Source organism: Balaenoptera ricei, chromosome 7 (genome assembly GCF_028023285.1).
Source record: "Balaenoptera ricei isolate mBalRic1 chromosome 7, mBalRic1.hap2, whole genome shotgun sequence".
In the NCBI taxonomy this organism is placed as follows: Eukaryota; Metazoa; Chordata; class Mammalia; order Artiodactyla; family Balaenopteridae; genus Balaenoptera; species Balaenoptera ricei.
This window is the reverse complement of record NC_082645.1, coordinates 60,454,023-60,479,494: the sequence shown is the minus strand read 5'-3', so window position 1 is coordinate 60,479,494 and position 25,472 is coordinate 60,454,023. Positions and strand designations below refer to the sequence as shown.

The window sequence follows — 25,472 nt, the reverse complement described above, 5'->3', positions numbered from 1 at the left end:
GGTAAAACTCCAGACTACTACCCCCAAATCTTCCAGTTCCTCACTTCTCATTCCCATTATACCTGTTCTTTGCTCTTGCTGGAAATTCTCATCTTAGGACAACTCTTCCCCCGCCCCCAAAACTATCAGTCTCTTCCCTTTTTACTTCTACGCTCTAGATTATTCATTGTAATAATAATGAGCCCAGAAACAAACAAAATAGACAAGGTCCATGACCTTGGGAAACTTCCAGCCTAGGCTAGACTCTAGAATGCATTAATTCAACCCCCCTCTTGCTAACCCCCCACTCCCCTTTTCTCTTACTCCCTGGTCCTTCCAGTGCATCCATCTGGAAAATTCCAATCAATCCAACTATCTACCTTCACTCTTTTATACACACAGGATGATGCCCATTTGGAGAAAATCACACAGTGGCAATGAATGGGGTCACTACAGATACACAGTCTCTAATTTCACTTGGATCTCAACACTGCTGGGCAATCCTTCTATTATCCTTTATCATTTTTTCCACCTATTTCCCAACCCCTTACCTCATTTCATCTCTAATCTCTGCAAAAATGTACAGAAAGAAACAGAAGTAATTGGGGGATGAGGAGCTTCTTCAATTTTCTGTCTCCTCTCCCAGCTGAAAAACTATCTACATGCACATCTATCATTTCCTCCATCCCTAAGGGAGCAGGAATCTGGTATCTTTACCCCTTTTCACACACTTGCCTCAGTTGTCCCATTCAGGTAGTCCCCAAATCCTATACATTTTACTGCCAAAAGTAGCATCTCCAACTGGCTACTCCCTAGCTCTCACCTACTTGCTTGCCATATTAAACCAGCAGAGCTCCCAGAAGGCTGCACAGGCTCTCACCCCTCTCTCTGCCTTTGGACAAGAGGCCTCTCTGTTTCTAGACTCCTTCATCTGACCAGGCCCTCCTTGCACTGGAGGACTCAGCCTAGTCTTCTCCTCTGTGAAGGTGAAGGCGCCTCGGTCTCTATTGGATGATCCCATTGCATCATATGCTTACCTCTGTCTGTGCATCCTTCTTATTCTGTTGCAAAATTGATTTACATGTTTGATTCCACCAAGGACTGTGAACTCATGGAGGACGAGAACTGTGTATTCCAAGGCCAGTACAGTGTAAATGGCACATCCCCCGCTCTCTAGTTTCCTTTTGTGTTTCCACAATACTTGGGTCAAATCTCCTCTTTCCCCATTAATTTGTGCATTATTGCTTTGTGATCAGAGGATGTAGTTTATACAATTTTTCTTTCTAGAACTTACTGAGGTTTTCAGTGGCAAAACTTAACCATCTTTTATCCTATTTCGTGTATATTTGTAAAAAAAATCCTAATCCAAGGTATCAACTTTAATATTAAATCAAATTTACTAATTATAACATTCTGAAATCCAATAACCTTATTATGTCTACTTAAATTGACAAATTAGAGGCATGCTAGTTTCCTATTACAATTGTGGTTTTATCCATTTTTCCTTTTATTTTTAACAGCTCTTGCTTTATGTATTTTAACATGTTATTTGACTCATAAAGATTCATTATTAATAACTTTATTGTATCACTATTAACTAGCTACTTTTCATTCATTCAAAAAAAAAATCTTTATTGAGTGCTTATTATGTGCCAGGCATTGTTCTAGGTACTTGGGATACATCAGGGAAAAAAACAAACAAAAATTCTTCTCTTTGCCAAACTTACAGTCTATATATGTGGGGAGGTAGGCAACAGACAACATGACAAATAAGTAAGTCATACAGTGTGTTAGAAAGTGTTAAGTGCTATGAGTAGGGCCTTACAGGACATTATGAGGATTTTGGCTTTTACTCTGAGTGAAATAGGTTTTTAGCGAAAGAATGACATGATCTGACAACAGTTTTAAAAGTTCAGTCTGGCTGCTGTGTTGAGAATCCAGTATAGGAGGGCAAGGGTAGAAGCAGGGAGACCAGTAAGTGGTTACTGCAGTAATCCAGGTAAGATATGATAGTGACTCAACTCAGGTGGTGACAGTGGGGTGTCAAAAATGCATTCTGGGTATATCTTAAAGGTAGATTTGGGGCTTCCCTGGTGGCGCAGTGGTTAAGAATCTGCCTGCCAATGCAAGGGACACGGGTTGGAGCCCTGGCCCGGGAAGATCCCACATGCCGCAGAGCAACTAAGCCCATGCGCCACAACTACTAAGCCTGCACTCTAGAGCCCGCGAGCCACAACTACTGAGCCCACGTGCCACAACTACTGAAGCCTGTGCGCCTAGAGCCCCTGCTCCGCAACAAGAGAAGCCACGACAGTGAAAAGCCCACGCACTGCAACGAAGAGTAGCCCCCGCTTACCGCAACTAGAGAAAGCCCGCACACAGCAACGAAGACCCAACACAGCCAAAAATAAATAAATAAATAAATAAATAAATAAATATTTTTTAAAAGGTAGATTTCAATGGGATTTCTTGACAGATTGGATACATGAGAGAAAGAAAGGAATTGGGGGTGATTTGAAGGCTTATGGTCTGAGAAACTGACAGGATAAAATTACCAACAACTAAGGTAGGGAAGTCTTTGGAGTGCAGCAAATTTTAGGGAAGAGATTAGAAGTCCAGTTTTGGAGTTTTGAACATGTTGATTTTGACATTTGGAAATGTTAAGTAAGCAGATGGATGTATGAGTCTGGAATTTACAAGAAAGGTCTTGGCTGAGGGCATAAACATGGGAGGCAACAGCTTAATGGGTTATTAGAGTCATATGACTACTAATGAGATCATTAAGGGGATAGTGAGGGTAGAAAGAGAAAAGGTCCATGAACCTCTTTGTCCTCTTTGATGCTTTTTGCCTTAAATTCTATTCTGTCAAATATTAATATTCTTACTTTGCTTTTCTCAATGGATAGTTCTCTATTGACACATTTGACCTTGGGTTAACTTTCTAGCTCTGTTCTCCTTGGAAACCTGGCAAATGTGGAAAGTCAGCCATGATACTGAGTAATATCACTTATGGTAAAAATGACTCCAGATTGATAAACTTCATCTAGACTATGAATAAATTATAAATATCTGGTGATAGGGAATTCCCTGGCGGTCCAGTGGTTAGGACTCCGTGCTGTCATTGCTGAGGTGCAGGTTCAATCCCTGGTCAGGGAACTAAGATCCCAAAAGCAGTGTGGGCAGCCAAAAAAAAATTTCTTTTTTAATAAATTTATTTATTTATTTATTTTTGGCTGTGTTGGGTCTTCGTTGCTGCACACGGGCTTTCTCTAGTTGCGGTCAGCGGGGACTACTCTTTGTTGTGGTGCGTGGGCTTCTCATTGCAGTGGCTTCTCTTGTTGCGAAGCATGGGCTCTAGACGCATGGGCTCAGTAGTTGTGGCACGCAGGCTCAGTAGTTGTGACCTGCGGGCTCTAAACCACAGGCTCAGTAGTTGTGGCTCACGGGCTTAGTTGCTCTGCGGCATGTGGGATCTTCCTGGACCAGGGCTCAAACCTGTGTCCCTTGCATTGGCAGGCAGATTCTTAACCACTGCACCACCAGGGAAGTCTAAAAAAATTTTTTTTAATAAATAAATAAATATCTGGTGAAAAGCCATACTTGTTGTGTGTGGTGACTCCAAGTTTTGTGGGAGACATTTTGGGACTGCCTGCCTGCATGTACTACCTATAAGTTGTTCTTTAGGTTTTCCACTGAAAATTAATTGCTGCTGGCTCTTAGATATTATATAGTGTTCTAGTTAATACTGCTGTGCAATGAGTTATCCAAAAGTTAACAGTGTTTTAACAGAACTAATAATTTTATTATGCTCATGGATTATTTGGGTCAGGAATTTGGAAATGAATGTCTGAGGCTGCATGATATCTGAGGCCCTGAGTAAAGAAGAAGACTTGGCTGGGGATGACTCTAGGGCTGAGGGCTGGAACCATCTGGAGGCTCATTCACATGTCTGGTGCCTGCAATGGGATGACTCAAAGATTAGGTCTCCTGACTGGATAACTTTCAAAGAACCTCTTCAAGTGGCTTGGCTTCCTCACAACACAGCAGCCCCAGGGTAGTTGGGTTTCTTACAAAGCAGCTGAAGCTCCCAGCATGACTGTTCTAGTGAACAAAGCAGAAGCTGCATCTCCTTTTATGACAGCCTTGAAAGTCACACAACATCACCTCCCCAATTCTCTTTTGGTTGAAGTAGTCACAAGACAGTCTAGACTCAAGGGGAAGGGACACAGGTTCGAGCCCTGGTCCGGAAGATCCCACGTGCTGTGGAGCAACTAAGTGAGACCCCACTTCTCAATGGGAGGGGTATCAAAGAATATTGATATTCTAAGGGAGATGCTATTTTTTTTTCAAATCATCTTACTTCGAGAAATTAATGAAAGTCACGCATATTTTCCTTCAGGAAAGTGCCCATATAGACAAAATTTTGCATGTATTTGAGGAGTTCATCTTCTTCCTTCCCACTGTATTCAAGAAACAGCCTTAGATTGTCTCGATTCATTGACACGTATCCCATCAAGAGGGACTCTATATCCCCTTCCCTGAATCTGGGCTTCCTTGTAATTGCTTCAACCAATGGAGAACATCTGCTAAAAGGAAAGGGACATTTCTTGTGCTAGATACTTTCACAGGTTCTCCCACTTAATTTGTTAATTTTCATTTGACTTAGATAATTTTATACCCTTTCTTTTTTTGAAAACAGGTGAAGAAAGTGAAATTCAGAAAGGTTAAGTTTTTTTTTTAATAGACATAGTTTTTAGAGCAGCTTTAGGTTCACAGAAAAGTTGAGTGGAAAATTACGTTACTTTTTAAATTCATGTGATAATAAGTTGTAGAGACAGGATCCAAAATCAGATCTTTACCAGTTGCTTTTTCTGATATATAATCACTCTCTAGATATTAAGAAGCATATTATTCTAAGCACAAGATCTGACATTTCACTAGATACAAAACTGAACCTCTTGCTGCAATGTGAAGGACTAACACTGTGGAACTCAACTTGCAACAAACACTGGAGGATGTTCAATCCTTTCTTACTCTATAATCTCCCACTTTAACATTGTTATAGTAAGAATTCCCTAAATTCATTTTTTAAAATGCTATTTCTGTCAATTGCTTTTGCTCTTCTTTCTATAATCTTGCAATCTTGCTTTAGGATTACATTTCCACACTGCGTGATCCTTTCATATACTTTCAGAAAATGAAGGAAGTAGATACCCAATTAAACATAAATCCACACAGTTCTAAACACAACTCATTGGTCACTTTTGGATGATGAACCTGTTATTTTAAAAACTGGTAAATACAGAGAACAAAGCAAACATTTAACTTTTCAGGATGAGGTCTATCAGGGTAGTCAAATACTTGATGAGGAAGTTTCTTTCTATAGATATCTTCTAGCTAATAAACGCAGAAGGAATGACTGAATTAAAATATTACCATTTTGCAAACTCTTAATGAGCTAATGGAGCCAAGTAATGATCACCAGTGGCCACTAACATCACAAAAAGCAACACTCTAGGAAGTATTCTTGCCCAAAACAACAACAACAACAAAAAGTGTAACCTAAATCAAGTCAGGCCTTGGATCTAACTGCCAGTTAATAGAGGAACATTTTAAATGACTCCACTGGAAATACAATCAGCAAAATCCAGAATGTGGAAAGCTCCATTAGGGCAGACTGCCGAGTCAGTTGCTTCAACAAATAAATTTCAAGAAAAAAAAACTGGGAAAATAAACTTACTGAATAAAAAAAAAAAAAACAAAACTGACATCCTCTTCTAGCCATGTTGCCATAACTGGTACTAGAATTCCTTCCTGCCTTAAATGACTAGACAACTAGACAAAACGTGAAGGAGCTATTTTTTGGCATTGGCTGCTGAACGATGTAGGACAGTGAACCTTGAGGGTAAATAAGTACACAAGGTGAGCCCAGATCGGCTCCAGTGTTCTGCCTGGTGAAACCGTCCCAAATGTGGCCTTGGGAGACGGAGTCCAAGCCAAGCACAGCCCCTCACTGTTTACTTAGGGAGGCAGAGAGCAGAGGGCTGGCTGCTGAAGCAGCTGGAATTTGTGCGGTACTGAGGGTTCTGGGAAACAGAGAGGCACAAGCCCTACCGGACAGCGGCTGGTGCAAGGCTGAGAGCTGAATAGAGATTCCAGAGGTTGCAGGGCTGGGAGAAGTTGAAGTCTTAGCCCAACCCGAGTAGACGGACCTCACTGAGCCCCACAGGCATTCAGCTGGGACCAGAAAGATCAACCGGGCCCTCAGTGGAATAAGAACCATGCAAATGCAGAGCAAGGGTGGGCAGATCAAGGCCAGTGAGACAAATCCGGCTCACTGTCTTTTCTTATAAATAAAATTTTATTGGAATATAGCTATGCTCATTTGTTTATATACTGTCTATGCTGCCTTTGTACTATATTAGCAGACTTGAGTAGCTGCAGTAGAGACGATAGGGCCCACAGAAGTTTAAGATATTTACTATCTGGCCCTTTATAGAAAAAGTTTGCTGAACTCTGCACTAGAGTAAGAGCCACACTCTAGGACTAAGAGCAAAACAAACAGATCCACCCTACCAAAGAAGAAAACCATGCCTGGCAGAACAGCAGAATCTCCACAAGGTATTACCCACTTGGGAAGAATATACAATTACGTATATGAAGAACAGAAAAATGTGATCCACAGTCAAGAAAAAAAGTCAATAAAACAGAAAAAGACCCTGAGATCACCCAGATGACAGATTAACAGATAAGGACTTTAAAACAGCTGTTATAAATATGCATGTACAAGTACTTAAAGGAAAAGATGGACGTGAGTAAACAACTGGGAAACCTCAACACAGAAACGGAAACTATAAGAAAAGAACCAAATATAAATTCTAGAACTGATAAGTGTAATATATGAAGAAAATTTTAAAGGCTCCTGGCTTTTGGAGATACATAATCAAAAATCTACAGATGAAATTATATATCTGAGATGTGCTTCAAAATAATCCAGCTTGGGGAGGGGAAGTGGCTGGGGGTAAAGATGAAACAAGAGCTGCCATAAATTGATGGCTATTGTAACTAGGTGATGGGTATGTCCTGCTCGCTCCACTTTTCTGTATGTTTGAAATTCTGCACATTCAAAAGCTAAAAAAGAAAATCCAATCTCTACAAGAAAAAACTGTTTTAACTGAAAAACAAGATAATGTTCAAATGAAGCTTTGCATATATCTTATTCTCCTCCCATCTTGCCAAATTCCCAAAGATACATATCATCCACTCTGCATTTTCAAAGATCCCCAATGCTTGGGGAAAGTGAACATTTCATAAAAACTGTGAATATTTATGTAGGTGAATGCCATTCTATCTTTCTCTCTCTTTCTCTCTCTCTCTCTCTTTCTCTCTCTCTCTGTATGTGCTACACTTTGACACATATGGATATATCAGTATTTGATTTCACAAAATGAGATTGTATTAAATTGTTCTGTAACTTGCATTTTCCAAATAATATATGTTGTGAATATCATTCCATGTCAACAAATAGAGGTCAACATTTTTTTTTTTTTGGTTAATGACTGTACAGCATTTATCATTGAGGGTCTACATGCCCTGTACTGTGTATTAAAGTTCATAATTTCAATGGGAAACAATGAATGTCTCCCATTGAATGTGTTTCTATAATGTGTTATAGAAAGCTATTTCAAGCAGAGGGAAAACATAAGAGCACACATAGCTTGAGGGACAAGTCTGACTTTAGGGAATTCAGGGCCATGATTTGATTGTTAAGTATGCTTTAATTTATGTAGTAACAAGCCATATCATAACAGAGTTTATTTGTATTAAGGTACTTGTTAAAAAAAATCATATAGCAAAAATCCGTCTCCATTCTCAGCTATCAACATGAAAAGAGTTTAAGTCACAGGAAGCTCCTTATTAATAGTATTGATATTTTCCAAATCACCCATGGCCTGCATCCCAAAAGCTGATTTCTAAGTTGGTTTGATGAAACTGAGGATACATTTTCCTACTGAAGCTATACAAAACAGTAAGGATCTCAGGTCAGTTGACAAAAGTTTAAAGTACCTAATTTATGATGTAAAATAGCCCCTCCCCTACCTGGGGTTAAATTTTTGAAAAACCACTGTCATAAGAAAATTCTTAGTGGAAGAATCTATGGCCTTAGAGTCACAAATGAACAAAAGCACTTGTAAAAATTTGTACATTTGTTAAAAAAAGACAAGAATAATAAAATATTAGTAGCATTATATGCATCTTAAATTATAGTAATGAGTATATATAAGTAATTTCCAGTTACCATTCCTTGATCATGGAAATCTTAAAGGTGTTCCTTTCCTATATTATAAATTACACAGACATTTTGCTTTGTTGCAGAGAATATGCACAGTGAAAGAAATTTTTCCCTTGGGTCTGGTCCCATTCAAACATTTGATATCTTTTGTATTTGCTTGGGTGGTTTTTTCTTTTATACAGTTAAAAAAAAAAAGGTTTGGAAAATAAAAATGCTATCTTCTCAATGTATAAAATTCAAACACATCAATTGTAAAGAAAGTAAAAATCAGTACAATCTCACCATCTGGAAACAACAGCCATGAACACTTGGGTGAGCATCATGCTAGATATTTCTTTGGGCATATATGCATATAAGGAAACAAAGATACAAACTTTATGTAAGTGGGATTTACTGTTCTATACCAGCCTTTTCTCCTCCATGCATGTCCATGACTTTTTAAGTCTACAGTATATCTACATCATCTTTCTAATGGCTGCACAGCACGCCACTGCATGGATAAACTATAATTTATTTAGTCATTCTCTTACCAATGGACATTTCAGATTATGGTGAATATTTCCCAATTACCATGATTATAAAGTTACATTCTTATTTATCCATCTTTGTACACTCATCCTACTGTTCTCTCAGGATAAATTCCTAAAAGCAGAATTGTTAGGTAAAAAGTATGTATACCTTACACCTTGATACACATTGCCACACAGCCCTCTGGAAAGGCCAAACTATTTCACACACCCACCAACTGTGCCTTTCTTAGACTTTCTGCTGGACTTGCCCACAATCTGCCCCCTCTCCTCTCACTGGCATCAGTTCCCTCCACATGGATTGTGGAAGGACAGCAGGATAGTGATTAGGTCCAAGGGTTTACTTCCATCAGCTTCCTTCATCTCTCCCATGACTACACTGCTTAAGCCTTAAGCACTTCTCTTTTAGATTTCTTCCCTTCCCCCTCCCAACCTCTTTTTTCTAATTATCTCCAGTAAGTCTGACTCACAACTCAAATTACCTGGAATTCTCACAGTTGCCCAAAAAGGTATACAGAAGTAACACTGCCTTAAATTAATCTTGGAGGGAGATGGACTATAAAAGGGGGGGGGGCAGGGAATAAAGTCACTAACTAGGCCGGTCATATGACAAAAACTGACATTTTGAGATAAATTATTCTTTAGGCCTACCATATAACTTTTGTGAACAAATGTTTCTACAGGAGGTTGCAGTCCGAAAGGTCTTTCATTTGGTTATGAAACTGAGTACTTACTATGTGCACACATTGTATGCCAGGTTTTGGGAAGACAGAGATGAAGAAGATAAGATTCTTGTCTCTAAGAAGCTCCCATTCTAGCAAGGGAGATAGAGGTGTAAACAAATACTTTTCAGATAAGTGTGCATACTCTGATAGAGGGTAATAAGTGTTGTGATAAAGGCATGGCCTGAGTGCTATCTAAGCAGACTGGGTTAGTTTAGCCTGGGCAGAGGCAAATACAGCTTCAAAGGAGAGATGGCATTTAAGAGTGGCCTTGAAGGATGAATGGTTTGCTGGGTGAAAAAAGACATTGCAGGCAAAGCAATTAAGGAGGTACACAATGGCAAACCTTAGCAGAGATATGAGGTTAGGAAACTGGCAGGACCTGAGGCTGAAAAGGTAAACTGAGGCCAGACTGAGATGGTGCTATGCTTCGATGCTAAGGGATTCAGACTATCCCAGCAATGAAGAGTCCCCAGAGGTTTTTTTAGTAGGGAAGCATCATAATCCGATCTGAATTTTAGAAAGACAGCTGGTTGTGGGGAAGAAGATGGACTGAGGTGGAGACCAGTTACAAGGGATGGTAAAGAATTGTACCCAGACCATGCAGAAAACTGGAGGCATCCAAGAAATGGGATTTACTGACTCACTGGACATAGACACTGAAGGCAGTGGTGGGGACCAAAAGCCTTTAAATATTTACACTTAGGTACTGCCTGGATGGCGATGCTATTAATGGAGACAGAGTATATATGCAGAGAAACAGATGTGCAGGAAAATATTCATTTCCATATTGGACTTGTTGAGCTTAAAGGGCCTGTGAGACATCTAGGAAAAGATACCTAACAGACAGCTGGCATTCAGACCTGGTGCTCAGTTCCACAGGATACTCTGTTGATTTTTAAAAACTGTATAGATTTGACAGTCATTGAGGTAGGTAAATTTGATTGCTGACAACAATGAGAGGAAAGAGGGATGAGGGCTTAGAACAGAATCCTGGGGAACACTAATATTTATAAACCTAGAAGTAGAAGAAGAGCCTAGTGGAAGTCTGGGAAAATCAGAGAAACAGGAGGCAAGCCAGGAGAGACTGGCTCATAAAAGGAACAAGAGTGTAAAAGAGAAAATATGCCCCCTTCTTTGCCTTCACCATTCCTTCCCATACTCACTGGGTAAAGGATCTTATGTGTCAGCATCGAGAGCTGGAGCAAAGATTCTAATAAAGTGGGAACCGGGAGTGAGAGATTAAGCAAGGAGAGAGCTCCTGGGGCCCCAGGATAGGGATTTTGCACCGTGATCAGGGATTTAGTGTCAGTGCTAATACCAGGAGTACCCTCATCCCTAAAAGGCTCTTGTTACCTTCTCTCTACCTTCCAAGAGACTAATCCATCCTTTCCCCTTTCCAATGCCACTACTTATAGTTTCCACCCATCCCTTAGCCCATGATAGAAGAGAACAAATTTGGCCAAGCTGCAAGGCTTGCGGGATATTAAGCGGGATCTTAATTCCCTGACCAGGGACTGAACCCATGCCCTCGGCAGTGAAAGTGCCCAGTCCTAACCACTGGACCGCCAGGGAATTCCTCAGAAGAGAACAAGTCTTAACAGCCTCTCAGTTCAGTAAGCTCTTGAGCCAGGTACTGTGCTTATTAAGATAGACACATAGATAAGACAAGGTTCCTGCTCAACAAGAATTAACAATCTAGTTAGGAGTGGGGATGGAGAGGAAGTAGGTAACTACTATATAGAGGGTGTACTGTGATTAAAGCTACAATGAGCTGGAGAGTCATGAGAGAAACCTTATGCCCTTCTTAAGAGGTTAAAAAATCTCTTCTGGGACTTCCCTGGTGGCACAGTGGTTAAGAATCTGCCTGCCAATGCAGGGGACACGGGTTCGATCCCTGGTCCAGAAAGATCCCACATGCCGTGGAGCAACTAAACCCGTGCACCACAACTACAGAGCCTGTGCTCTAGAGCCTGCGAGCCACAACTACTGAGCCTGCGTGCCACAACTACTGAAGCCCGCACGCCTAGAGCCCGTGCTCCACAACAAGAGAAGCCACTGCAATGAGAAGCCTGCGCACCACAACGAAGAGTAGCCTCCGCTCACCACAACTAGAGAAAGCCCGCGTGCAGCAGCGAAGACCCAATGCAGCCAAAAATAATTAAATTAAAAAAAAAACTCTTCCTCCCATTTTCCAAGAGGGAAAGGTGCACATAGATGCTGATGATAAATCATGGCACATAAAGCCTTATAGTGGATTAATTTACATCAATCTAAAAGGGTGAAAAGGAGGAAGAGAGAAAAGAAAGGACCCTTCATAAATTTACCCTTCATTTTCAACCTTGGGGGGCGGAGAGCAGGTGGTACAGGACAACCTGTCTGCAATGCATAATAAAACTAATTATGAATAGCCCATAAAGGGGCCTTTCCCTATCACTAAATCTCTTCCTGATGACATATTTTCCCTCCCTCTTGTAATCAGAAGATCCCCCTCTTCTAGTCAGAAGATAACCCTCTTGTGGGGTATAGTGGGATGGGTTACTATAGTTATTTCTGTAATAGCTTTTTCCAAGATTGTCTGAACCACCATTTGTCAAAATCATAAGTGACAAAAAAGATGAATATGTTATTTCTATACTCTGCAAAGAGATTATATACATATGCATACATATATGTGTGTGTATATAACACGTGTGTGTGTGTGTGTGTGTGTTTTGGCTCCTCCTCTACCTTGCCTATCTGCACAGATCCTCTTCACCATTACCTGCAGTGCACAAAAAAGAAGTCTAAACGCCATTAATTCTTGTCAAAAGAGGAAACAGAAAAAAAGTAACTTGATTAGTAAACAGTTTGGATTGGAACCCAGATCTTAAGAGATGTAAATTGGTGCTCTTTTCACAAGGCTGTACTCTCACACTGGCCTCCACTCTCCCCTCCAACCAGTCCAAAATACTGCCTACATCACCTTCCCTTTACACATCTCTCACCTCATATCTTCCTGTGGCTCCTTAGTCATCTCCACTAACACTGTATTACACTGAAAGACTGAGGTCTAACTGCCTACCAACCTCCTTCCTCTCTAGAAACATCTTCCTTTTTACTTCTCACACATGCTCATCATACTTGTCCTGTCTCATCTGAACTTTGCACACTGACTTCTCTGAAGAGACCATGCCACGCAGGGCAGAGGAATGAGCACTTAAAAAAAAAAAAAAAAAGAAAGAAATCAGTGCCATGTTCAAATGCCCATTTTGCCTCTTACAATCTGTGCAATCTTAGTCTTATTACTTAACCTCTTTGTCTCACTTTTCTCATCAGCAGAGAATAATGCCTTACTCACTGGGTTTTAAAAGGTAGCTAGCATATGTTAGGTGCTTAACACAGTATCAGGTACTTCAAAAGCACTTAATAAACGGTAGCTATTTACTGTGAAAATAATATTTGCCTCACAGGACTGTTGTTCCTACATTCCTGAAACCTAAATAGTCCTTGAAAATATTTTAATTCCCTTCTTCCCCCATCCTTGAAACAACTTCCTAGTTCTTTCCAACAAAGATTCAGAAACCGGTTCAAATCCAACAAAGATTCACCTGCAAAAGTATTTGCACATTTACTAAAATCTCACCACTCCCACAAGAGTAACACCTACTGAAAGCTAGCCAGACAAAATTTCTCCTCTTCTTAACTTTAAGTCAATGGAAGAGAATAATCACATTTTGCAAGTTCCCCAAAAGACGTGTTGTATCATGCCAACGGATACAAGTTGCTTTCTCTGCGGCAACTGGGTGTCCAGGCGCATTTCAGTTACAGTAGGTTCATTGCTCCGCAGCAGGAATAAAAAAGTTTGCTACAGCAATCACACAACTGACGTGGGCGAAGAAAACCTCAGACAATGTCCCATAAATCTCAAGGAGGGACTGCAAATAGATGCCACGCAGTGACGTGATCTGGGCAAGTGACAAATGAACACTTGTGGGTATGTTCCTGTGGCAGTGTGTCTGCGTGTGTCCGCAGAACTGAAAGCACATTCGTGTGCGCCGAGATGTCTGATCGCGGACGTGTATTCCTTTGAACCCGACTGCGTACCCAGTGAGCGACAGTGAGAAGCCCCGCGAGGCTGTCCTCCAGGTGCTTACCTCTACGGACGAACAGGTGTACGCCGCTGGGCGCCGCCATGTTGGTGTCGGTCACGTGGCCGCGAGCTCTCGCCACTCCCCCGCCCCGCCCCGCCCGTTGGAGCCGTCCAGTCGCAGCCTTGCCGAAGACCGGAGGTGCCGAGGCTGCCAGAGGGGGAGTGCGCGTGCGCGCCGGGGGCTGACTGCAGGAGCCCAGGCGGCGGAGCGGCTCGGGCACCGGGGCCAGTAGGGGAACCCGCGGCCAGCCGAGCCCGCTCCGGCCGCGAGAGACGGGCTCCAGCCGCGGTTCGCGCGCTCGCTCTGAGCCCCCGCGCCCAGGTGGGATGGAAGAAGCCTGTCAGGTAAGCGTGGTATCCAATATTTGTAGCATCAACATTTTGGCGCATGGAAACGTAAAGTTGGGAGGAAAAAATAAAGCACAATCTAGCGTTCAACATAGCACTTTGCATCGTCTGCTCTTTGTTGCAAATTATTTCCCTGGATTCAGTTGAAAGGTAAAATTTGGTTCAAAGTCACCAGCTGCCCCTTTGCTGTCCCAGAATCTACATTACTCAGCAGAGACAACAGACAAGACAGGATCTGTGTGCAGCTGCAAAATCTATTCTGGGTACCACAGTGGGTATATTCAGGGGACTTCTCCTTCCCCAAGGACACCTCGAGCTCAGCGGTATTAAGTGGAGTCTTAATCCTAAATTTGACTTTTAACAATGAGAGGATGACGTCTGCCAATTGCGCTGCCGAAAGATGAAGCCTACAGAAGGCCAGTTATGAACCAAGTGAGGGAGCTGATGTATCCCTAGTGATGACAGTGTCCATTTTTACCAAATTCGCTGTTCCTCTTATCTGCATTCTGGGGCAGATTTCCATTCTGTCATGGACCAGGTGTTAATCATCTTGGTAGCCTGGTACCAAGCAAAGAACCTGATAGTCAAGGCATGTCTGGTGAAGGAATTGAACTCTGCATGGACCCAGTCAAACCAAGAATGTAACAGTCTCCAAATGCAGTAAAGATTGATAAGGATTCTTGGTGAACATGTGTGATGTCTCCTAATTAATATTTAAGAATTTAACTACACACTCAGTGAAAAACCCAGACAATTCAGAAATGATTTTTTTAAAGAAAGGGTAAATCCCCTTCCTCACCCTCTCTACACACCACAATCCCACTATTTAGTCAGCCACTGTGTGTGTCATTCCATGCCTTTTACAGGCAAATATGTGTAAAGATTTTAAATGGAATCACATACTTACTGTTGCAACTTGCTTTTCCACTCATAAACATCAAATCTCAGAACACTTAGAGCTGATTCTTTTTAATGACTACATAGTCCTGATGTTTTTACTTTTTTTTCACATCTTTATTGGAGTATAGTTGCTTTACAATGTTGTGTCAGTTTCTGCTGTACAACAAAGTGCATCAGCTATACATATACATATATCCCCATATCCCCTCCCTCTTGCGCCTCTCTCCCACCCTCCCTATCCCACCCCTCTAGGTGGTCACAAAGCACTGAGCTGATCTCCCTGTGCTATGCAGTAGCTTCCTACTAGCTATCTATTTTACATTTGGTAGTGTATATATGTCAATGCTAGTCTCTCACTTCATCCCAGCTTCCCCTTCCCCCCCATGTCCTCAAGTCCGTTCTCTACGTCTGCATCTTTATTCCTGCCCTGCCACTAGGTCCATCAGTACCGCTTTTTTAGATTCCATATATATGTGTTAGCATACGGTATCTGTTTTTCTCTTTCTGACTTACTTCACTCTGTATGACAGACTATCCCTCTACTGGGTATGTAGGTACCATAATATGAGAAAACCATAATTCAAAAAGAGTCATGTACCACAATGTTCATTGCAGCACTGTTTACAATAACCAGGACATGGAAGCAACCTAAGTGTCCATCTACAGATGAATGGATAATGATGATGTGGCACATATATACAAGGGAATATTACTCAGCCATAAAGAGGAACAAAATTGAGTTATTTGTAGTGAGGTGGATGGACCTAGAGTCTGTCGTACAAAGTGAAGTAAGTCAGAAAGAGAAAAACAAGAGTGAGTTTGGGTAGTTCATTAGAGGACACATCTATACTTCTTGGAGACCCATTTTGTATGCTTTTGGGTTACCTTGAAAGATAAAAAGAAAAGATGTTTTCCACTGATGTAAATAAAATATACAAGGATGAGAATGAAAAGTACTCTTTCAGGTGACTTCAAGCCCCACCTTTTTCAAATGCAGATCAATTCCAAGGAGAAAGTTTTTGAACGTGCTAATCTGTCCTCAGAGTAACTGAAGCCAACAATCTGAGTTCAGGAAAGGAGCCTGAGAGTTAGCAGAACACCGAGTCTCAAGAAGTGTGCAAAAAAAAGAAACCTAGAAGTCCCTAGAGAAATGTCAGAAGGCATTAAGCCCAATTTCAAACACATCTGAAATAGAACACATGTTCACGTGATTCAGCTCAGCCAATCCTTGGAAAACCAATGCACAATTTATTCCCCTGCAACTAGAAGGAAAAGGAAAAGGAAACACTATGAGAACTCAGGTGGCACCACCATAGTGGAATCCAGTGAGGAAATTTCCAATAAGTTCAGCAAGGATGTGGATATGCAGGATGAGCTAGAAATGAAGCAGATATGAACTTGCACAGGTGATAGCTTGTGCACCGATTCTTGATTTAGCTTCTTTCATCACATCCTTCTGACCTTAGAAAGATTAAGAACTGCCAGCATGTGTCCTCCAAAATCATCAATTTATGAGATATATGCATACTGATCAACGGTATAAAAAAGGGCTGGACCCCTGACATCTAAGATCCCTGGCAATTCTAACATCTATGATCCTGGGTGTTAAGGCATTAGATTGCTTTCATTTAGTTGAGTAACTACTACTGACTCACTTCTCTACTCCATTTCTGCCCATCTTCCCATCGTGAAATGAAGGTTAATTATGTTGTGGCACTTCATTGATTTGAACTCCCACCATTATTCAGATTTTGTACTTGTGTTTCTTGAAAAAAAAAGTTGAATAATTTTTCAAAACCAGGGTTCAAGAAATAAAGTATAACTTCCTAATACCTTCAGTTTCTGTGTCCAGAAATTCATTCTTAAATGTTAAAATATTTTAATTAATTGTGATTAATTATTGCTTTATAGGTCTTTTACCTTGGTTTTTAAAAGATTGTCATATTAGCATCTTTTAAAATCTAATCTTCTTTTATTAAAGAAATAAATCAGAAATAAATTCCGACATTCTCATTTTTAAAAAGTCATTTTTTTCTTTCCTCCTTCTTCTACTTAATGATAGTTTATTTTAGACTTATATTACATAACTTTTTCAAAAGCTGTATATAAGTTTGTGATAAAATTGAAATTATATTGGTTTCTATAATGTAGATACTGAATTTGTAATTCAGATTAACAATTTAAAATGCTCTAGGGATTATGCTACATGAAGTAAATCTCTTTTTTTTTTTTTTTATAAATTTATTTATTTATTTTTGGCTGCGTTGGGTCTTCGTTGCTGCTCACAGGCTTTCTCTAGTTGCGGCGAGCAGGGGCCACTCCTCGTTGCGGTGCGCAGGCCTCTCACTGTGGCGGCCTCTCCTGTTGCAGAGCATGGGCTCCAGGCACGCAGGCTCCAGCAGTTGTGGCACGCGGGCTCAGCACTTGTGGCTCGAGGGCACCAGAGCGCAGGCTCAGCAGTTGCGGCGCACGGGCTTAGTTGCTCCGCGGCATGTGGGATCTTCCCGGACCAGGGCTCGAACCCATGTCCCCTGCGTTGGCAGGTGGATTCTTAACCACTGCGCCACCAGGGAAGTCCCAGTAAGTCCTTTTAAAAATAAATTTTGCTTTGTAATACATCATCCTGTAACTTGTTACACAGTTTAGATTTTTAAGTACTTATGAAGATTACTTATAATGCAAGATACTTAAAAACATAGACTACAGAATAAAGACTAAGGTGCTTACATATCTATAGAAGAAGCTTGTTACATATGAACACATAAGACTAACTGAAATAAAGTGGTGTTTCCTACTAGGCACAAAGCCGGTTCTGTGGCCTGCTGGGGGAAACTGGTGCCCTGGGGCCTGCACAGCTTCAGTAGGGCTGTCATTTAGCCTCAGGTACCTTCATTCTCCCTTCCTGAGCTTGCTTCTCAGTTTTGCCATCTGAATCAGAAAAATTAGCCTTTTGGTTTAATATCAGGATCGTTTCTTAGCAGTTTACTCTATGGCTTGAGAAGAATATTTCCCATCCTGCCCTCCAATGTGTTCGATTTTATTGTGAGGAAATACTTCTATTTATTTACATTTTTTAAAGCTTTTAAAAATTTTTATTTATTTATTTATTTATTTATTTATTTATTTTTGGCTGCATTGGGTCTTTGTTGCTGCATGTGGGCTTTCTCTAGTTGCGGTGAGCGGGGGCTACTCTACATTTTTTTTAAGTCAAATGAACGTTCTTTCCAAGAACTTGGAGTCCTGCATAAACATAATCTGCACATATAACAAGGAGCTGTCTAAGCTGACTGGACCCCTCTAAAGTTAAGGTCCAGCTTCAAATTATTCTATGTTCAGGCAGAAAGTTTCTAGGGCACTCTCAGCCAACTTTCTGGTAGAATGTCATTTCCTATACAAATCACTTGAGATAATGATGGAGATGTTACTGGGTAATCTAGGGGGACCCTTAGAGAAAATGTGTAAATGCTCCGTGTTTTCTTGAGGAAAAGTAGTGTCACGTGCAAGAGGATCTGTCCGTGCTGTTTGTGCCCTGCTTCCTTCGTCTCTAGCGGTGTCAAGAGGAAGCCAGGAGGCAGGGGAGGGGGGCTGGCATCGTGTGTGACCCTCCTGCCCCCCCATTTTTGATTTGTATAATGATGTTTTCTAGACCATGTAATTCCTAGGCAAATGAAACTTTAAGTTCCACCCCCTTCTAACAAGATTGCCCTACCTGAGCCCCTCCTACATTGAAATTCTGAAGATTCTGTGGCTCTCCAGCCATTTATAGGCCTAATCCAAGCGGGCTCAGCAAGTAGCATGCTGCACCCTCCCGTGCAGCCTGTCACTGTGATTAAGCAGAGTGGAATGGGATCAGATAGGGCTAACTTAGCTGTAGGGTAAGACCAAACTTTGTCCCAAGGGAGGTGTTGCTCTCAGGCACAGTCTGGCCCACATTCATTTAAAGCCGCTCCAACCTCTTGGCTTGAAAGATATTATGGGAGATTTGTAGGCAGAAATAGTGCTTCAGCATAGCAGCCTGTACATTGTTGGAGCAGCAGGCCACCTGGAATGGTGGCAGGGGCCAAGGGAGGGAAGAGATGGGAAGACCATAAGGAAGAGGATGAGCGTGGTCCCAGACCTCACTCACTGATGCATCTGAGTTTTATCTTTTTCTTTTTTAATTGAGGTATAGTTGATTTACAATATTATATTAATTGCAGGTGTACAACATAATGATTCAAAATTTTTATGGATTATACTCCATTTATAGTTATTATAGTATATTGGCTGTATTCCCTGTGTTGTACAATGTATCCTTGTAGCTTATTTACCTTAGGCATAGTAGCCCGTACCTCTTAATCCCCTACGCCTATCTCTTGCCCTTCTCCCCTTCCCTCTCCACACTGGTAACCACTCTTTTGTTCTCTGTATCTGTGAGTCTGTTTCTTTTGTGTTATACTCACTAGTTTGTTTTATCTTTTAGATTCCACATATAAGTGATAACATACAGTATTTGTCTTTCTCTGTTTGACTTATTTCAGTAAATATAATATACCCTCCAGGTCGATCCACGTTGTTGCAAATGGCAAACTTTCATTCTTTTTTATGACTGATAGTATTCTGTTGTACATATACCACATCTTCTTATCCATTCATCTGTTGATGGATACTTAGGTTGTTTCTTGGCCATTGTAAATAATGCTGCTATGAACATTGGGGTGCATGTATCTTTTCAAATTAGTGTTTTTGTTTTCTTCGGATATATACTCAGAAATGGAATTGCTGGATCATATGGTAGTTCTATTTTTAGTTTTTTGAGGAACTTCCGCACTATTTTCCACAGTGGCTGTTGAGTTTTATCTTGAGGGACAGGGCTTCCCTGACCTCATGTCTTGGCACTGGCTCTATGGAAGCTGGGTTAAAGCAGAAGTGGTGTATTTGCCCCATGAAATCTAAATAAAAACGTGTACCGTTATCGACTATCATCCATTCTCAATTAGTAAGCCCTGGAAAAGTAGCACCTGCTTACACACTTCTGGAGAATGAAGAATTCCATGCAGAGTAAGGAAGAAAGGCAAAAAGTTTCCAAGAGAATTTAGTGATCAATCAGCCAATCAATAAATACTTAAGTGCCTACTCTAGGCTCCAAGGAGATGTGATACTACTTTTGTTCTTAGGAAGCCAATTGGAAAGCTGAGACTAACATGCTCACAAAATTGTCCATAAAGAAAGACCAAGTACTCTTGAGACTATAAGCCTCTTAGGGGCAACACCAGGTGTGAGGGGGTCACAGATTTTGGCTATCCCTGGCTGCCAAGAACTGAGAAAAATGCTGAACTCTAATTATATAAATTCCCAGGAACTTGCACCTGTTAAAATCCTTCCTGCAAAGATGAAGGTGAAAGGGAAATAATGCTTCCTTTACCATCTCTAATCCACATTTGTAAAAAAAGAGAAAGGAAAACGCTCTCGATCTCATTGTTAGAATTTTTTAAAGTCTGTTTTGGTTTTTCTTTTTTGTTTACACATGTATGTAATATGTGCTCTTTAAAAACATTTTAAAAATACGGAAGTGTAAAATATAGAAAGTAGAAGTTCCCCAGAAAAGCTCTTCCCAGGTAATCACTGTTAATACGTTGATATGTATTCATCCAGAGTTCTTTCTGTGCATATACCATTTGCTGAACTTTCTAAGGGAAGTTACCTGTTTTACTGTGACTAGTCACACATCTATATAGAATAAAAGACAGACTAGGCAAACCACATGTGAGAGGACAGGAATGCATAGTATTACCTATGTCTTTGTTGCTGTCTACTGTACATTCTCTTTTCCTTTTGCCTTCACTCTGCCCTTGTTTCTCTTCTTCCAATGTTTCCACCCTTCTATAAGATTACTCCTCTTACTGTTTTTTCCCTTTCCCTCCTGAAATGATGGTACATTCCTGGTTACCTTCTCCTATTTTTTCGTCTTTGCTTACCCTTCTGCTGGGTTTATGGTTCTGTGTTTACTGTAGTGTGTTTGAGTAAACAGTGTCCTGTAGGGTTATGTGAGACCAGTTCATATAGAAAGCAGTTGGACCACTAAGATCAGAGGTTGAAAATATTTGTGATTTTGACATTTCCTACCTAGAAGTATGAAGCAGTACTCCTTGGTCAGTGAACAGTTATGCAGACTACACTGCAGTAAGAATCTCCAAAGTGGAGATTATGAAATAACAAGGGATTTAATAATAGAAAAAGAAAACTAGCCTGTGTGTCCCTTTTCCCTCTCCCACTCTCCACCTCCACTCCCCAAACTGGCTGACAAACTAAGCAGAAATGCACTACTGCTTAAATTGCATTTCTTAACTTCTTCTACTCGCCTCTCACTCAACAGATTCTGTATTCAGGACGGAAGCTGTTGAAACAAACAAGGGGGCAGATGCTGCCTCGACCTCTCTTCCCATTGAGCTGAGCCCCTCTGTGCTCCCCCATCCACTTTAACCCGAGAATAACCTGTCTGGAGAGCATTCTCCTCATCTGAGGCACACACAGACGTCACTGCGTTTTCCTTTGCTGGAGAAAGGATAAAGGAAGAAAGGCGGCAGCTGCTCCAGGAGCAGAGAGCAAACAAGCCTCACTGTGGTGGCCCCACAGCCTTCACAAAGGGGATTCAGAGAGCTAGGCAAACACACTGCGCAGCCCAAGACTTCTGCACAGATTCACCTGCCAGTATTATTCATTAAAGATCTAAAGAACTGTCCAGGTGAACTGAGAGTCTAACCAAAGCACGTTTTCCAACTGGTCTTTTATGGAGTTGGAAGAGGGAGAATACAGTTGAAGAACTGGAAAGGGCTTTAAAGATCACCTAATCCAACTAGAACCCTACCCCTTCCAATTTTAAGGTAAAGCTAGTGAGGCCCGGAAAGGTGGTAGGAGAGAAGATTCGCCCCTTTTCCAGCCTGTGTACATTGTAACACCGGAGGTCTTAAAAATTTTTTGTTTTATAAGACATTTATGAGGCATTTCTTGTAGGATTTTACACACAAAAGCTCTTCAGATGTTCATGAGACCGCATTACACTTTTACTGCATATTTCTCCACAGGGTTAATGAAAAGCCCCCCAAATTATGACGTGAAAAATTTCAAAGCATTGGTTTTACATTTAGTGTCTGTTGATTCGTAGGGCCAGTGTGTCAAAGATGGGGACAGTTTGCTTTTGGTAGCCAAATAAAGTATATGGTAAACTATGGTTCCCTGGAGAATCACTTTCCAAAGAAAAGAACTGAGTATAGCCCTTTTTCTTCTTTTTTTTTTTTTTTTTTAAAGAAAGCTCTTTACTGTCTTTTCTTTTGGCAAATTCTGCTTTGTGGAAGTCAGGCTGAGCACAATCTCACTGTTTAAAGGTGCCACTTACCTGCTTCAGATAAACTTGTTTTTAAAATTTCCTTAGTTTACAGTTGTATTTTATTTGACAATTATATGGAGCTTCAGTTGCTGAACAATATTATTTAAACAAAATTTTATATCAAGGTAACACATATTTGGTTTTAAAAAACATGCAATTATAACAAGGTTTACAACGAAAAGCAATAGTCTCCCATCCTACTGTCTCCCAGTTTGACCCGACTCACCCAATCTGAACTGTTTTCGTTTCTAGTTACTGCTCAAAGCCATGTCAATTATAGTTTATTATATTTAGACTCTGACTTTCTTTACACTTTTTTTGTAATTTCCTATTCTAATTTGGACCAATTACTTTTGTAGACATGTTATTCAGTTGCCATCCTCAGATTTTTCTTATTGGAATCAGAATAGTTTTACTATTTCCTGTACTCCACATCTTACATGCTCTGATTTCACCTTCATGCCGTTGAAATAGATCGACTAGTAACTTCATCAGAAAGTGTGTGAAGTAAGTTTTCTGATTTCATAGATTTCCAAAACCACCTTTCTTTTCTCTCACACTTGGGTGTAGGATTCTTGATTCAAAATCATTTTCCATCAGAACTCTGAAGTCATTGTTCCATTGTCTTTTAGCATGAAGTATGGCTGATAAGGAGTCTGGTGCTGTTTAAATTCCCCTTCCTCTCCCAAGATTCCCCCTCTGAAAGCTTTTAGCACTTTTATTTTATGCTCAGTGTTTTGAAATTTAATAATGTAGTCTACACGTGGATCCTTTTAGATAAGTGGTATAGTGGTTAAAAACGCAAGTGAATTATACTGCCTGGGCTAAAATCCTATCTCTGCCACCTACTAGCTGTGTGACGTTGGGCGAAATAATCGCCCTCGACCTCACTCGAGGAGGATACCACGTGTGCCTCTGAGGGTTGTTGTGCGAACTGAGATGACTGTTGTAAGTGCTTAGCAGATAGTAAGTGCTTCATAAATGTTAGTGATGATTTAATCCTGCTCCACCTTCAGTGAACTCTTCTCATTTGAAGATTCATGTCTGCAACTCTGAGGAATTGTCCTCCCTTTCTTTGATAATGTCCTTCTGTTTGCTTTTCCTGTCTGAAAATAAGCCAGCTATCAGATTTCCCACATTGATTTCTCTTTTCTCTCATATTTTCTCTTTTTTGATGTTCTGGGGAATTTCTTCAACTTTATACCCCAAGTTTCTGCTGCTTGAATTATAACAATCATTTTAAATTTCTAAGAGCTCTTTCTTATTCACTGATTGTTCCTTTTTCATAGTATTGTTTTTATTTCACATATGCAATATCTTTCCCAAGTCTTATTTTGAAAACATAAAAGCATAAAGGTTGAAAGAATCACATAGTGAACACCTGTATATCCCTCCCACCTAGATTCACTAATTTAAAACTTTTGTCATATTTGCTTCATTTCTCTTTATGTACATATGTCTATGTATGTATGTGTGTGCCATTTACACAAACATACTTTTTTCCTGGACCATTTGAATGTCAGTTGCAGATGTCATGACTCTGTTCCTAAATAGTTTAGCATGTGACTTCTAGGAATAAAGACATTTTCCTACACAATCACAGTACCATTATCACAACGATGAAAATTAACAAAATTCCATATCATCTAATACAGAGTCCATATTCAAATTTCTCTATTGTCTCAAATGTGTGCAAAATGTACCAAAATGTAAAATGTCCATGCCTTTTAAAATAATTAATTAATTAATTAATTAATTTTTGGCTACATTGGGTCTTCGTTGCTGTGCATGGGCTTTCTCTAGTTGCGGTGAGCAGGGGCTTTCCTTGCAGTGCACGGGCTTCTCATTGCGGTGGCTTCTCTTGTTGCAGAGCATGAGCTCCAGTAGTTGCAGCACGTGGGCTTCAGTAGTTGCGGCATGCAGGCTCTAGAGCGCAGGCTCAGTAGTTGTGGCACACGGACTTAGTTGCTCTGCGGCATGTGGGATCTTCCTGGACCAGGGCTCGAACCCGTGTCCCGTGCATTGGCAGGCAGATTCTTAACCACTGAGCCACCAGGGAAGCCCCCCAAAATGCTCATGCCTTTTCACTCAGCGATTCCATCACTATCTTGCATACATATCCCCACCACATGTACAGAATGAGGTGTACACAAGAACGTTCACTGCAGCACTGCTTGTAAGAGCAGAAAATAGGAAACTGCCTTAAATGTCCATCAATATAGGATTGGGTTAAACACATTGAAACCAAACTATGGAATAAATATCCAACAGCTGTTTAGAATCAAGGTGTTTAGAATTGAAGTGTTCTGATATGCACTAATAAAGATATGAGTTAAATTTAACTGGAAAAGATTCCAAGTACTGCATGTAGTATATCAACATTTGTGTTAAAACAAAAAATGATGGCTGTCTGCAAACTGATAATTAACTCTGAGGGACAAAAAAGAAACTGGGAAAAGTAATTGCCTCTGGATAAGTGACTTAGGTGACTGCGTGGAAGGGAGGGCAGTTTACTTCTTATCAAATACTCATTTTGAATTTTGTACTATGTCCATGTTACATAATAAAAAAGAGTCAGTGCTTAATGTGGGTGAATCTTCAATCCCATATAGCAGTGGTTCTTAACCAAGGGTGATTTTGTCCCCCGGAGGACATGTGGCGATGTCCGGAGACATGTTTGGTTGTTACAGCTGGAGGTGGGGATAGTACTGCCGGCACCTAGTGCGTAGAAGCCAGGGGTGCTATTAACCAGCCAATACACAGGTCAGCCTGGCAAAACAAAGAGTGATCTGGCCCAAAATGCCAATAGTGCTGAGGTTGAGAAACCCTGCTGTAGAGCAATTCTTCTGCAATGATAAGGTTTGAGAAGAGCTAAGCAAGACTAAAGGAATAAACAAAAAGAAAGTCATGTGCATATGCCTAAGCATTATCATCGTGCCTTTAAGGTACTTCATATTTCTAGTAGTTTAGGAGGATGGTTGGAGAAGTCCAGTATGCTCTTGTTTGCATAGCTGATTCCAGATTGATACAGTATTATGCTTCTGTAACCTTAGTTGGTGTTAATAATTTTAACTGTTGTGAACAGCAGTATGGTCACTTTAAGAATGAGGTCAGACTAAAGTCCATGATTTCTAGACTTGAATCTGTAAGTATACTTGCACATGTATGCACAGCACATGTACAAGAACATGCACTGCAGCACTGT

The 25,472-nt window shown here is 40.7% G+C and overlaps 2 protein-coding genes across 4 annotated transcripts in view; one reads left to right on the top strand and one right to left on the bottom strand.

The window, feature by feature from the left end:
• Positions 1 to 13,720, bottom strand: part of METAP1D (methionyl aminopeptidase type 1D, mitochondrial) — a 78,589-nt gene extending 64,869 nt beyond the window's left edge. For 2 of the 3 annotated variants that reach the window (XM_059928096.1, XM_059928097.1), the window contains exon 1: positions 13,658 to 13,720. In XM_059928096.1, coding sequence (XP_059784079.1) covers positions 13,658 to 13,697 — 40 coding nt within the window. In that variant the 5' untranslated portion in view covers positions 13,698 to 13,720. The remainder of the gene's footprint in view (positions 1 to 13,657) is intronic. The other variant, XM_059928098.1, reaches the window with a different exon arrangement.
• Positions 13,721 to 13,872: 152 nt separating this feature from the next.
• SLC25A12 (solute carrier family 25 member 12) overlaps positions 13,873 to 25,472 on the top strand; it is a 181,889-nt gene continuing 170,289 nt past the window's right edge. The window contains exon 1 of the mRNA XM_059928093.1: positions 13,873 to 13,998. Coding sequence (XP_059784076.1) covers positions 13,981 to 13,998 — 18 coding nt within the window. The 5' untranslated portion in view covers positions 13,873 to 13,980. The remainder of the gene's footprint in view (positions 13,999 to 25,472) is intronic.